The sequence below is a fragment of the Poecilia formosa genome, unplaced genomic scaffold (genome assembly GCF_000485575.1).
Source record: "Poecilia formosa unplaced genomic scaffold, Poecilia_formosa-5.1.2 Scaffold334, whole genome shotgun sequence".
Lineage (NCBI taxonomy): Eukaryota > Metazoa > Chordata > Actinopteri > Cyprinodontiformes > Poeciliidae > Poecilia > Poecilia formosa.
The window spans coordinates 520173-533423 of record NW_006800273.1 but is presented as its reverse complement, the minus strand read 5'-3'; the positions used below and the strand labels follow the sequence as shown (position 1 = coordinate 533423).

At 42.1% G+C, this 13251-nt stretch overlaps 1 protein-coding gene across 2 annotated transcripts in view; it reads right to left on the bottom strand.

Annotated features, from left to right (window-relative positions):
- Positions 1–394: 394 nt before the first annotated feature.
- The window catches only part of tafa4b (TAFA chemokine like family member 4b), a 50214-nt gene continuing 37357 nt past the window's right edge, over positions 395–13251 (bottom strand). For both annotated transcript variants that reach the window (XM_007573582.2, XM_016661527.1), the window contains exons 5-6: positions 6557–6681; positions 395–1247 (exon numbers count right to left, since the gene is read on the bottom strand). In XM_007573582.2, coding sequence (XP_007573644.1) covers positions 1236–1247; positions 6557–6681 — 137 coding nt within the window. In that variant the 3' untranslated portion in view covers positions 395–1235. The remainder of the gene's footprint in view (positions 1248–6556; positions 6682–13251) is intronic.

The following is a 13251-nucleotide window of genomic DNA, read 5'->3' as shown; positions in this document are numbered from 1 at the left end:
TGACCAAAAGGGCACTTGGGGGCAAGGAGCAAAAGGGGCCGGTGCTCAAGCACCCCAAGCCCCCCCACTCCTCTGCACGTGCCTGTTGGACTATTTTATATAATCAAACTGAAATACATCAGTTTCTGTTCTTTAAGAAACAAAAATGCTAAAATGGCCAAGAAGTATTAATACTTTTGCAAGTCTCTGTAGCTAGAAAAATCAGTTTCAATGAGTGGCATGAATAGCTTAAAGACAGATGATTCTTTTTGGTTCAGCGTTTTTATGGGATTCCTTAAAAAAAAAAAAACCCATAGCCACAGACTGAACCCAGCAGATCAAGGAGACATAACTCTGAAGGATGGGCTCATAAATGTCTCCGGGCGAAAATAAAAAGAGAAATAAATGAGAAGTAGTTTGCTAGTTCATATTGTTCCAAGCTGCAAGAAAGTAAAGCTCCATGAATACTTTTTTTTTTTTTTACCAAATTACTCAGAATTAATGGTTTACGATATGCATATTTATCTACAGTACTTCGAACATCAGACAGTTTACAAAACGCTTTCACCTCCAGTTTCATTTCAGATCCACCACAAAGGATGCGCCGCGTGCCGAACAATAAAACATCACCCAAACGGTTCCGACGGGTGCAAATATCCTACATGAATTTTTAATAATGCTGTTATGATTCTACTGCAATCCCCCCTAATTAGAGCCGCAAAATGACTCCTGCGAAAACAGTGTGAGCGTCGGTGACATGACCCACAAGAGCATTCTGATGCTAATTTGCTATTCCGCCAGTTATGAGCTTTTATCTCTTTCATTGCTCCCAGACCTTCTTCACTCCCGTCCCCGGCAGAGGCTTCCAGAGTTTGACGACGCCGTCAGCGCGTCCTGGAGCTCACGCTACGCTCTCGCACCAGAAACGCTCGGCTCAAGCACAGTTTCAAAAATACTGCATCTTTGTGTTTTTGAGGTCCACCGTAGAGAGTAGGAATAAAGTCGTTGTCCGTGTGTGACTGCAGTCTCATAGCTCCTGTGAACAGTTTGGTAGATTTCGCCGCATGTGTGTGTGTGTGTGTGTGTGTGTCTCCGTGTGGTTTTGATGAGAACATTTTATCCATTTTGTTTTTTTGTGTGGCAGACAGCAGTCCCTTCCCCTCCATGTTCCCCCGTCGGGCTGTGAATGCGTGTGAGTCATCCGCCGTCTCCACATGGAGCGCTTCGGGTTTCCTTTTGCCTCGGCGGCTCTCTCGCTATCGTGTAACCTGCAAAGAGAAGCAGAGAGAGAGAGAGAAAGAGTTAGAATTAGTGTGTCACGAACAAACGACGCAAAAACACGAACGCTCCTTGAACCCCTTTTTCACAGGGCGTTCAAAATATGTCTGTGAATTTGACGAGATGCGTTTTTATTCTGAAGCGGATGGACGAGGGCTCCCTGATTTCTCCGTAGATGTCTCAAAAGTGGGACATCCATTTCTGTTCACCCCTTCAAGGCAACATTTTGTGTAAAGTCATGTGGTGCTGCAAGTTCAGCTGCAAGTCTTGTGGCAGGTTTGCACATAGAGACTTTAGAGTCCCCCATTCCTTTTTGCTGAAGTTCGGCTGCACAGAGATCTTCTATGAAAATCTGTTTTCTCTATAGCTTGTTTAGTTCAGGACTTTGTGACACACGGGTCTGCTTTGCTTTCATGCTACTGGAAGGTAAACCTCCAGCACCGGCCTCAAGAGTCAAACCGGTCGTCTTCCTTGTATTTAGCTCCTTCCGCCTTCCTGTCCCTACGGAAGAAACGTATTCCCATGTCATGTTGCTGCTTCCACCATGCTTGGCAGTGTGAGTGATGCGTTTGAGGTGTTATTTTCACCCACTCGTGGCATTTGCAGGTTGAGTTTTGGTCTCCATCTTGCAACAGTATCATCACACATGAGTTGTGTGTCTAATATTCTCTCTGGCTCTTTGCAAACTGAACTTTTCATGGTTTTCTTTTAACCTTCCTCCAAGCCCGCCTCTTTTCATGAAGGCTAAATTTCTTGAGTACATTTTCAGAAGCTTCATACTTGTTTTCTGAAATATCCAAACTAGCTAGGATGTTGTTTTAATAATCCAAGCCTCCTGTGAAATTTTCCCACCATTTCATCTCTCACCTATCTGCTGTGTTCCTTGATCTTCATGATCCTGTTTGTTCACTAATTTTCTTCACAAAACAGCTGGGGTTACCTTATATGTTAAATCACACAAAATCAGGTTGTTTTTAATCACTTCTGCAACTTATGAAGATAATCGATTAAAGTTTACTTAGGGCTATCACTCCAAAGTTTCTCTTCCTGGATTTCTACCCTTTTAGTCAGCAGATTAGCAGTGTTTGTATTCAACTGTTGGTGTCATCCAGGACATATTACTCTGGAATATCGCCTCCGCTGTCTGGAAATTGAGGTTTTAGCTTGGCCTGACTTACATAAGGCCAACTGCAGTCAGAGGCCTCTTTAGATTAGCTGCAAAACCGACTGCTACAGAAGATTCCTCCTGCAACACAGCAACTCTTTGAAGATATTTGGATGTTATGAGTTATGGCGTTTAATTTCCCTTTGGGATAAATAAAGTATTCTTCAACTGAACTGGATTGAACTCAAATGAGGCTGAATACATAAAAGCCTGATAGAAAAAACCCCTTTGAAAAACATATGTAGTTTTTTCTTCCACTTCAAAATTATGCACCATCTTGTCTTGCTCTGCTGCCTTACATAAAACCGAATTGAAAGTGTTTGAGTTTACGGTTGTAATTTGCCAAAATAAAATAAAATAAAATAAAAAATAAAAAGGTTCAAGAGTTATGAACGCTTTTGTTAGTCACTGCGTGGTGGAATATCTCCACTCACTTCACAAACACTGGGTAAATGTTGCCTTTTGAAAGCTGGGATCAGAGATCGCAGAAGGAATTTTTAAATCAATGTCCTTCCTCTCTGTTTCTGCCTCGCCGTCCTTCTGTTCTGGTAGGAAAACAGCTCGTTTTGAGAGAAACAGTGGCGGCTCGCTGGCTAAAGCTAAATTCTGCATGGTTTGCAGCTGCAGCGACTTGTTTACAGTCTGGCATTGGGCTGAACGCATATAATCGAAGATGTAAAGACCTTTCCATCTACAAACCTAATCCCGTGTGCGTTTCAAACGAACCGACGTGCGGATAAATTAGAAAACTCCGGTTCTCGTGTTCCAATCCCGAGAACGCTGTGAAAGTCGGACTGTAATATTAGACGTAGGAAACATTATATGTGAAGCCCGTCTCTGCTCTTTCTTGTCGAACCGTTGCGGTGTTGCCCTGCGTGTTTCTGCAGCACCGCCAACGCTGTGTGGGAGAGGGAGAAAAAAGGAGACGGACAGATACAGATCATCGTGGCAAATAAGATGCCGAGGTGATGGAAGGAGGTCACGGATGGAAAATGAGAAGCCGGATGAAGACGAAAGCCGCAGAGTGCGGCGGCGTGAGCGGTTGCCTGGGGGATCGGTGTGTCGTCGCGGCTGCTTGCCGTGACATCTGCCACCAAGTCTCCGAGTAAATGCCTTCCCTGCTTGCAGATGCACAATTAAAGCAGTCAGCTGACCAGCTAGTCAGGCTTTGTGGGACAAATCAGAAAGAAAAAAAAAAAACAAACAAAAAACGAGGGATGAAATGAAAAGGCAACAGGACGAGGATAATTGCACCCATCACTCCCAGAGTTGGCGTTAGACTCGGGGTCATTAATTGTGCTGCCTGTGATGGAGCTCAGAAGAGCCTCGGTGCCTCAGTCTACCCCGCTCACCAATTTAATTATGACTCTTAATTGTACAGCCTCTGTGGAAGGCTCCCGCCATAATGCATTCTAATGAATACGACAGATGTTGGGCATGTTGGGCTGCTGTGCCATCTCTTGAGCAATTACTCTCACGGCGCCTGCGCCGCTTTCCCTCCCCCCCTTCTCCAACTGTTTCTCTTTTTATATTTCACCTGTAAATAAAAAGCACCTGCTAAGTCAGTCCCACGATACACACACACACACACACACACGCGCGCGCGCGCGCAGGCTCACGCGTACACACGCACGTCTAGAGCTTCAAATTAACTTTCACACTTCAACTACTTTACAAAGGGCCATGAAGGACCCTCATTTAAATCAATTTATCCCATCTGAATGACATTCATTTACTCTGCATCATATAGCGGTTGTATGAATTACACTTAGAGTTGCAATAAGACATGATGCGCACTAAGGGGCCCGCTTGTTGTTGAGGTATGGCGTGTATTTTCTCTGCCATTTTTGCCAACTTTTTCGAGGCTTATTTAGTTATGCTTGTGACATTTGTTTACATTATCCCTGATGCCGTCGCTCGATCCTGTGAGACCCGCTTCGTCTGCAGCCTTCTTAAGGGGAGAAAAGTGAAGGAGACATGAAGCTGGAAACTTATTCACCTGCAGCTGATAAGAACAGGAAAGTTAAAGAAAAGAAATGCACCAAATAAAAGCTCAAGGTCGGGTTGATCTGCTTTAAATCTTGGTCAGGGCAGGAGCGGACACGCCATCCATTCCCCAGTGGACACTGATGAAGTTGCATCCTTTGTTGCTGCCACAAATGAAAAGACACTCCGCTGCACTGCTATAGTTGCTGTTGCCAAGACAATCAAACAGAAAAGGGAAGGAAAAGCAAAACTGGTTGGATTTTTTTTTTTTTGACGTTTAGCCTAAATGCTAAATGGACAATTTTTCCATCATCAGCAGAATCAAATCACACGGAGGTATAAAGGAGGGGCATTATGTAAAAGTGACTTTTTGTTCATGTTATAATGTTATTGTTTAATCAAAAACACACCAGGAGTGTTGTTTTGATTCTTTTATGCATGTTTGCAAAATCCTTGAATCTCCCATGGCAACCATTCAGGGTGCCGAAACGCTTGCTCACACAATACACCTAACTACCCAACGTTCCTCCTCGGAGCTGCGGCCTCCAGCCGAGCTTCCGCCTTCCAAGCACAGCCCCTCCAGACTAGCGGCAGCAGCAATCAGCAAACAACTGAGCTCGTCACACAAATTACTTCACAGTCCAATGCTCATAAGAACGGTTGTAAACGGCAACATGGAGGAGAATTGTGATGTCGTGCTGAAGGCGGAGTGTTGGAAAGAATAGGAGCTTCTTAAAGAGACAGAGGCCCAATTTCCAGGCATTAAATTGCTGAGTCAAATTATTTTATGTCATGTCTGATATACATACAGCATTTTTATAACAACATAGCTGACTTGACTTGATCCTGCTTGACAGAAAGTCCACAATAGCTTCCCTTTTAAAAGTTTGGATTTCCAAACAACTAAAATATTTCATCACACCTTCCTCTTCTGCTTAAAAATGGCTGAAATAAAAGCTCCAATCATTATTCCCCAGTTAGAGAAAATAAACTGTGAGCTGCTTGTCTGTGAAGTACCTGGTTACAAACTGGGTCCTTGAGCAGATAGCATGACTAATCAACCAGCTAATAAATAAACAGCTGCTTTTCTGTTTTTCATCAAATGTGGTATGTTTACTCAAGGGTGAGAATCTCATTCTGGCTCCTAGGGAGCGAAGGCTGGTCTGATCCAACGGGTCAGCAGCTGCTGCTGCTGCTGGTCAACTTGCTGACAAAGCTAACGCTGGTTCTGACAGAAAGGAGTCATTATATATTATTCATTCATTCTTTATAGATGTGTTGAGAAAATCTACTGATGCAGTCACCAGCTTCAGCTTTTCTGTTGTCTGTCTTTCTGGTTCTTGGCTGTGATTGGGCCTTTGATTCCACCTTTCCTACCTTTAGCGTGGGCTGAAGCCCTGCGTAAGATGTCGCGCTTACCCAGCACGACATCTTATCCAGATGTGGTGCATCTTTGCAGTATAAAGTTGGAAAACTGAAAGTTTTTCAGAACTTTTACTGTTTCTGTGTCGCCAGATGTTTTTGTCAGACGTTTCTATGACATATTGGAGTTCAATAATCAATCAGTCGAGTTTATTTGTATGGCACATTTCAGGAACAAGGCAGTTCAAGGCACTTTATATAATAAAAACACAAGGTCATAAAGGGCGCCATACAGTCAACAAGTGAGAAAATCAATTGTTGACATTTCAGTGTTGTTTTAGATTCAAAATCATGTAAATTCAAAATATTGATAGGTTCTCAATAATATTAACACCCAGGTACTAATAAGCCTTGATTTTCCGTACATTCTCTTAGTTAAATTTTAATAGACAGCAGTTGAACTTGCTGAACTGAACTCCTCCTCGTTGCCCTGAAGATTTCCTCACAGCAGTTGAACTTCTCTCATTAAAGATGATTTAATAAATGGCTGATTTGGGTGAAGTGATGCAAGCAGCGGTCATTTTTCTGGGAAGCCGTGTTGCAGCTTGATGATGATGGTTTGAAATGACCAACGATTGAACAATGATTTAAATCCCCTTTTTTAAAAAATCTTCTAATTTGACCAGATGGGGTTTCATTTTATCATTTTGCAATCGCATGCATTTAATATCTACCTAAGATCACATAAACTGAAAAAGTGATAATATTGTCAGGTTTTCTTCCTACCTTGGTGGTTTTGACTTTGTTGCCGGTGCTGCATGACCAGCCTGTCAGGTCGGGCAGGACTTTGCACTCCTCTCCGTCCATGCAGGGCTGCATTTGACACCACCACTTCTGGGCGACGATAGAGGCTGGAGCACAGAGACGACATTTCAAGACAAGTGAAGAGAGGAAGAAACTCAACAGGTCATACATAGAGGGGGAAAATTGAATATTTAGATTTGATAGAGGAGGGGAGAAAAATACACTAAAAATGGTTAAATTAGTCGTATCAGGACTAATGGCATGGTTGTATTTTTAGTACAGATACCAGCAATGTACAATGCAGAGTTTGCTGTCAAGATCCTCCTGCAACAGAGACAGCATCTGTGGTCAACAGCTTTTATGTGGAAACCTTATTATTTCTGTCAGGTTGGGGAGAGTCATATTCTTTTCTCTCTTTTTCTGTCCAGAAGATCAGCAGCACATCCTGTCTGGAATTACTCAGTCCAGCATGTAAAAACAGCGTCAATGTAAGATTTGCAAAGATCTGACAAAATATTTAACCGTTAAACCTCAGAGCGAATGACTTTTTTGCATGAATAATGTTTCTGCGCCCTCAGGTAATGAAAGTCTATCTTTCTGCACGGCCTGTTGGGATAAAAAGAAGAAAAAAAAAGTCGCAGGGCGCAAAAAGAGAAGGCAATGATTGTTATTCCCATTGTGTAAAACAGAGAGCAAAGAAACTAGATTATCATAAAGATACGCTATCAGAGTGCGCCGCTTCCTCCAAATTAAAAGAAAATAATAGCCGCTAATGATGATTAGGATCTAATCTATGTCTTTGACGGCAAAAAAAAAAAAAACTCTCTGGAACGATTCTTTTACATGCAGTGTAGTGATGGACTAAATTAAAAAAGGGGCGGGGGGTGTTAATGAGGACAAACCTTTATTAAAATTTACAAGAGTCAAATGTATCTGTTTTATTTTTGCGTTTTGTATTGACTATTTGAAAATTTAAAAAAAAAGAAAGAAAAAAGAATGCTTCATTTTCGGTCGATTGCCGCTGAGCTCAACTGGTTTGTGCCAAACCCGGCGAGCCATCTTACACCAAATTGATCAGACAGTGTTGACAAATCTGCAGAGCGTTCGTTGTCATTCAGTCGGTTCAAAGTGGAAAAAGTCTCTCCTTGCTGTTCCTTGTCTCCATCTTTTTCTAAAATGTAAACATGAGGGCGGGACATGTTTATCTTAAAGGTGTCCTGTTAATTTTTTTATTTTTTTTTGTGACACAAGTGTGTCTGTAAAACTCAGGAGGGCTGAAAAATAAATGCACACCGCACTTTTTAGATTTTTTATTTTTTTTTAAGGAAAAACTGTAGAAAACCATTACATTTCAAGTATTCATTTAGCAATTAGTTATTCCACAAAAAAAAATCATAATAAAATGCGATGAAGTTTGTGGTTGCGACATAAGCAAACATATGAACCCTTTGATAAGAACTGCAAGTTTCTTTCATCCCCTGAATTTGTTTCCGTCTCATCCATTGAGATCTGCCTGCATTGAAGGTACGTCCACTAAATTGAGTACGTTGATTTTTATTAGTTTTTTTTCTATTTATTTCAAACGTGTTTTTAAAAAAACAAGAAAACAAGCAAACAGCTGAGCAGAAAAAAACATGTGCATATATAACCAGGAACAAAATAATAACTTCAGCACCACTTTAATGTTTTGGGTGGGGGGGAAATGAATACTAAGAAGTAAACAATTATTTAATCCTACCCCTTATCTCTATTCCTTAAGTCTCGTCTTTGTATAAATGACTCATGTGTTGCCAGATGCCTTTGTTTTCTAAATGAAACCTTTGAGCTCCAGTCAACACGTCGAGTGGAGCTCCCAGAGCGCACAGAAAATTAAAGCCTTCTCAGATCCATATTTAATCTGGAAGTAAAACCCAAACATTTTCACCGTCTTACAAACCGACATTAAAATCTTCCAGATCATCAGACCTCAGCTTGACAACTGAGGAAAAACTCCACTGCTTCTCACCAAGCTCGTCATCCATCCGCTCTCCCGTCTCACAGGCGACTTTAGAGTCGGTTAAAATGACGTACCTGTTCCTGCACTGTAATACCACTGGGCTGCCACTTTGATACCCTTTAGAAAGAAATGTTTGATACCCCTGTGTCTATTGTTTGCGGTGAAGGAGGCAGAAAAGCTGATATTGTTAGGAAGAAAAAAAAATGTCTTTCATGCATAGGAACATGCTGAAATCCTCTCAAGCACCATGTAAGAAGAAAAAGAAACAAACACTGTGACTAAAATAAAAAGTTGGATGGAGGAAGACAAGGCAAAATAATAGGTTTGCACCAGTAAAGCATCTTTGTAGTGTGGAAATGAGCTGCGAGAGGCAGAGAGGAGGGAAAAAGGCCAGTTGAGGACGACTACCAGGGAGTTTAGGAACAAAAGGAGGCAATTTTCTTCTTTAACAAAAAAAGGAGAAGAGGAGAGAAGAAAACGTAAGCAGATTGAAAAAAAACAAAAAACAAGAAAAAGAAAGCTAGCCTGAAGTTGGTCAATTTCAACAAAAATAAAAAAAAGAGAAGAAAACTCCCACAGCTTTCTTAGGGCATAATGTTAAGCCCACTGCGATGATGTGTGGGCTCAGGGGCGGTAAGAGCTTCTAAAACCCAATGACTGTGTAATGCTTGTTAATGTGGCAGCATCAAAAACAGTAGCCTCAGACGCACAGAATGGTGCGCGGCGCTAATAGGCATGGCCTTTGAGAGTTATTACAGAGTTGGTGTTCACTGTACCTTATCTCATTGTGTTACCAGGAGAATGGGACAGACAGACACACACACACACACACACACACACACACACACACACACACACACACACACACACACACAAAGCAGGCTGACAAAAAAAAGACCGGGCTGGGTAACAGACCTGTGATGTCACCCATAATTCAGATGTCGGACAGCATTTGGAGGCAGGTACGAACAGGTCAATGGTAACACAATTACACAGGTGATGATAGAGCTGCTCAGCAGCAGCAGTGATAGTCCTCCTTCTCCCGCTCTCAAATATGAGAGCGGGAGAAGAGATTGGTTAAGTTAATTTCCTGCAACTTATTGCCTGAGAATGGAGAATGGCTGCTTGATGCGCCGTCTCACAGATAAAGCAGCTGCCGCGCCATTCAGAGACACGCTGCAGCAGGTCAGACGTACAAAAACATTACAGGTACAATCAGCTACTGGCCCCATTTGTCTAATTTTTTTCTGGATGGAGAAGGCCGTTGGCGATTTGGACCGTTGGCGATTTGGCCGTTGGCTGTCAAGGCAATCTCTTTTTATGTGTTTTTTTTTCTTCATCACTACATTAAAGGAGCAGCTAATGGTTTTAGCTGTTTTTTTTTAAAGCGACTTGCTAGACTTTTTTTTTTTTTGCAAAATCTAACTCACATTAAATATAGTTTAACTACAAAGTTTTCCATCTTTAGCTATTTTATTGTAAATCCTTATTTAATCAGAAATGTCTCTGATGACATCACAAAAGGCATACGTCCTTCCATCTTAGCTGGAGCTCCCAGAGAGGAGCCACACATGAACGGGAACAGCATCCTTCCTCCTGGGACTTGAACCCAGGACCTTCCTGCTGCTAGGCAACAATGCTACCACCCTGCAGCCCCTACCCAAAAGAAAAACGATGAGATGGAAATATTCCAGCATAAGTCTAAACAGATCTGTACATGTGGATGTTTGTCAGCAAAACCATTTGCTTTAGCTTCATTGTCTGCAACAGTCAAATTCTGGTTTATACACGCCAGTTGCAACATGAATCATTCAGAATCTGTCGAAATATGTAATATTTTGACAGTTCACTATAATACTTACTAATGCGGCTCAGCTTGTTTTTTTTGTGCCTCTTGTGATATCATCACCCCAAATATTTAAAAAAAAAAAAAGGTGAATTTTTGTCTTTTTCAATCGGTGGAACTTTCAAAACTGTGTATTGTGTAAAACCATGCAGACAAAATCCCTGCTTCACTCCACAGCTGTGTTTGTACAGTCATACGCATCAGTTAATTTAAAAAAAAAAAAAAAAAAACAGAAAAGAAAAACACACCATTGGATGTCTTTAAAATATTCCCCCAAGTGTTGAGTTGGGACTGTTCACATGCAGCTCATCCTCCCCAACAAGCCTCGGCGAACGCAAAAGGCAGAAAACGCCAGCAGACTCCGTCCAAACCGAAGCGCTCTAATCAACTCTTGGTGTATTTACTTAAAGTTTTGTTTCATCTGTATGAAAGCCAATGCCCACAAACAACACAGAGTGATCTTCTGAAAGACAGTAGCAGACTTATTCTTTGCCAAGCAAAGCGGAGTCTGTTTGGCTGCCAGCTTCACAATCCTCTCTTGAGGCTGTTTGATAGCAGAGCCAGCACATAGCCCCGTTCAAAACCAGAACGTAGTTGTTGTTTTGTTTTTTTCCTTTAAAAAAACAAGTGAAACAAGTATCAAGTTTTAGCCTTAATCAGGGCACTTTTGCAAAAGCCAACATGGCTGCAACATGGAGCAGTGGAAGCTGTTTGCGGTTGTTTCACATCTGTGAGCTAAAAAGTGCGTATTCTGGCTCCAACTTTGATTAGTTAAAAAGCAGGAGAGGAGTTTCTGTTTTCAAACATATTCTGTATGTCACGTGCCGGGTGATTCACACGTTCACACCTCTTAAGCCTTTGCCTAATTTTGTCAAAATGAAACCAAAAGGGGTGTAATTTTACTGAGATTTTATGTTCTAAATCACCACCAATAAGTGTGGAGGAGAAAGAAAAGGATGGATGATTTTCATAACGTTATGCGAAACAAAAAGAGGAAAAGCTTTCTGCATTTGGGCTCAAACGGGTTTTCCTCCAGGATTGTCCTGTTTTCAGCTCCTTTCATCTTCATATCAACTCTGACCAGCTTCCTTCTCTCCGCCTGCACCAGGGAAGCGTTCTCACGGCTCGATGCTGCCGCCTCCATGCTGCACAGAGGGGATGTGTTTTTATGGACACCTTTTTCCCTCTGCATGTTTTCCGTGTTGGTCAGAATCCAGCCAGGGCACCACACTGGTTTTCTCCCACCGGTGGCTGTATTCATGCAAATCTACCATAATGGTGAGATTTGTGGAGTGCGTGACTCGTTGTCGGGTCAACAGATTCTCTCGGGAGTTGTTCAAAAACTTTGAATAAATACCGCTGCATGCTTCGACCGAACTGCAAACTTCTCCAAATCATTTTCTCTCTAACATGTCTGGCGCTTTGTTTGGCCTTCATGATCCTTCAAAGTGCAGCTGTATTCAAATTCAAATGACTCTCAAATGGATTACATTTACTAATTATGTGATTTCTGAAAACATAAACAATTGGCTTGACTGTATTTGATTTATTTCTATTGGAGAAAAGGAGACTAAATAAGAAGGCATGCTGCACTTTTGATAAATGTTAAATAAAATTTTAGCGGGCGGTGCAGTTCATCACTGGCTGACATAACCTTTCAAAAATAACTAAGTAAATAATAACATTAACTTAAAAAGTCTTATTAACTTATCTACCGATGACTTTGTTCTAAATTTGACATGCGACGTCACACCTTGATTAATTTCTCCTGGTGCATTTGCACCACAAGTCAAAGTGAAAATGAGCAACGTTCCTAAAATAGTAGAAAAAATGAATACAGCGCACGGAGCACCGCTCACTCCTTCTGACAATAATTGCATCATTCTCATTAAGAGCCTGCGCTGATATTCACCCAAGTTGCCTAATGCAAATGAGAGAAATTTACAGCTCTGGCATACGTTTCATCACACCTGCTTTCAGCTCATTACAACGGAGGCCGCTCTCTCTTTTTAAGAACTCCCACAAACTTTTCAGCGCGGGATCGTCAGTAAAACGTCTAAACGGCGCCTTGCTCAGGGTGCAGGTGATTAGGCGAGACAAGGGACTGGGGCTATGCTATCCCCCCGGGTTCCTGCCTGGTCTCTGGGGTTTTCCCTAAATAAGGTCAACGAAGGGGAACGCCACGAGGCCGCCCGCAGCTCTGCCTCGTCTCCGGCTGATGACAGCGCGTCAATCTGGTAGGAGCCGGAACGCTGTCACTCACCGCCGCCGCGTCTGAACGCGGCTTGTGTTCCGAGGGAGCGTTCAGCCTTGAAAGGCGCTGATCACTCCTCGCCGCCTCGGCTTCTGCAGTCGTTGTAATGTTTGTGACATCAAGTGGACAAAGCAGAAACTGCAGCCGCAGCTCAGGAAACAACAGATGTACAGCTTTGAATACGATGCCAATCAACACGTTGAGAGTGCCACCAGTCTGCCTCGCAGGTGCTGACTGTGTTTGTTAATTGGCTATACAGAAATATAACGCGCGCACGCGCGCACACACGCGCACACACACACACACACACACAAGGAGAGAAAACGTATGAAAATGTATCATCAGAGCTAATGCTTTAGCTAGTTATGAGGTATCTTACAAAGAAATGTATGACACCTTAACCAATTCACATTTTAACACCTCACAAATGTTGCTGCACTTTATTATGGTTTTATGTGGAAAACGAAACAAGGAGAGATTAACAACTTTAAAGTGTAAAAGGATGAACAGCTTTCAAAATGTTTTACGCCAACATTTCTGAAATGTGTCATTTCTATTTGTACCCTGCCCCTTTTACTCTG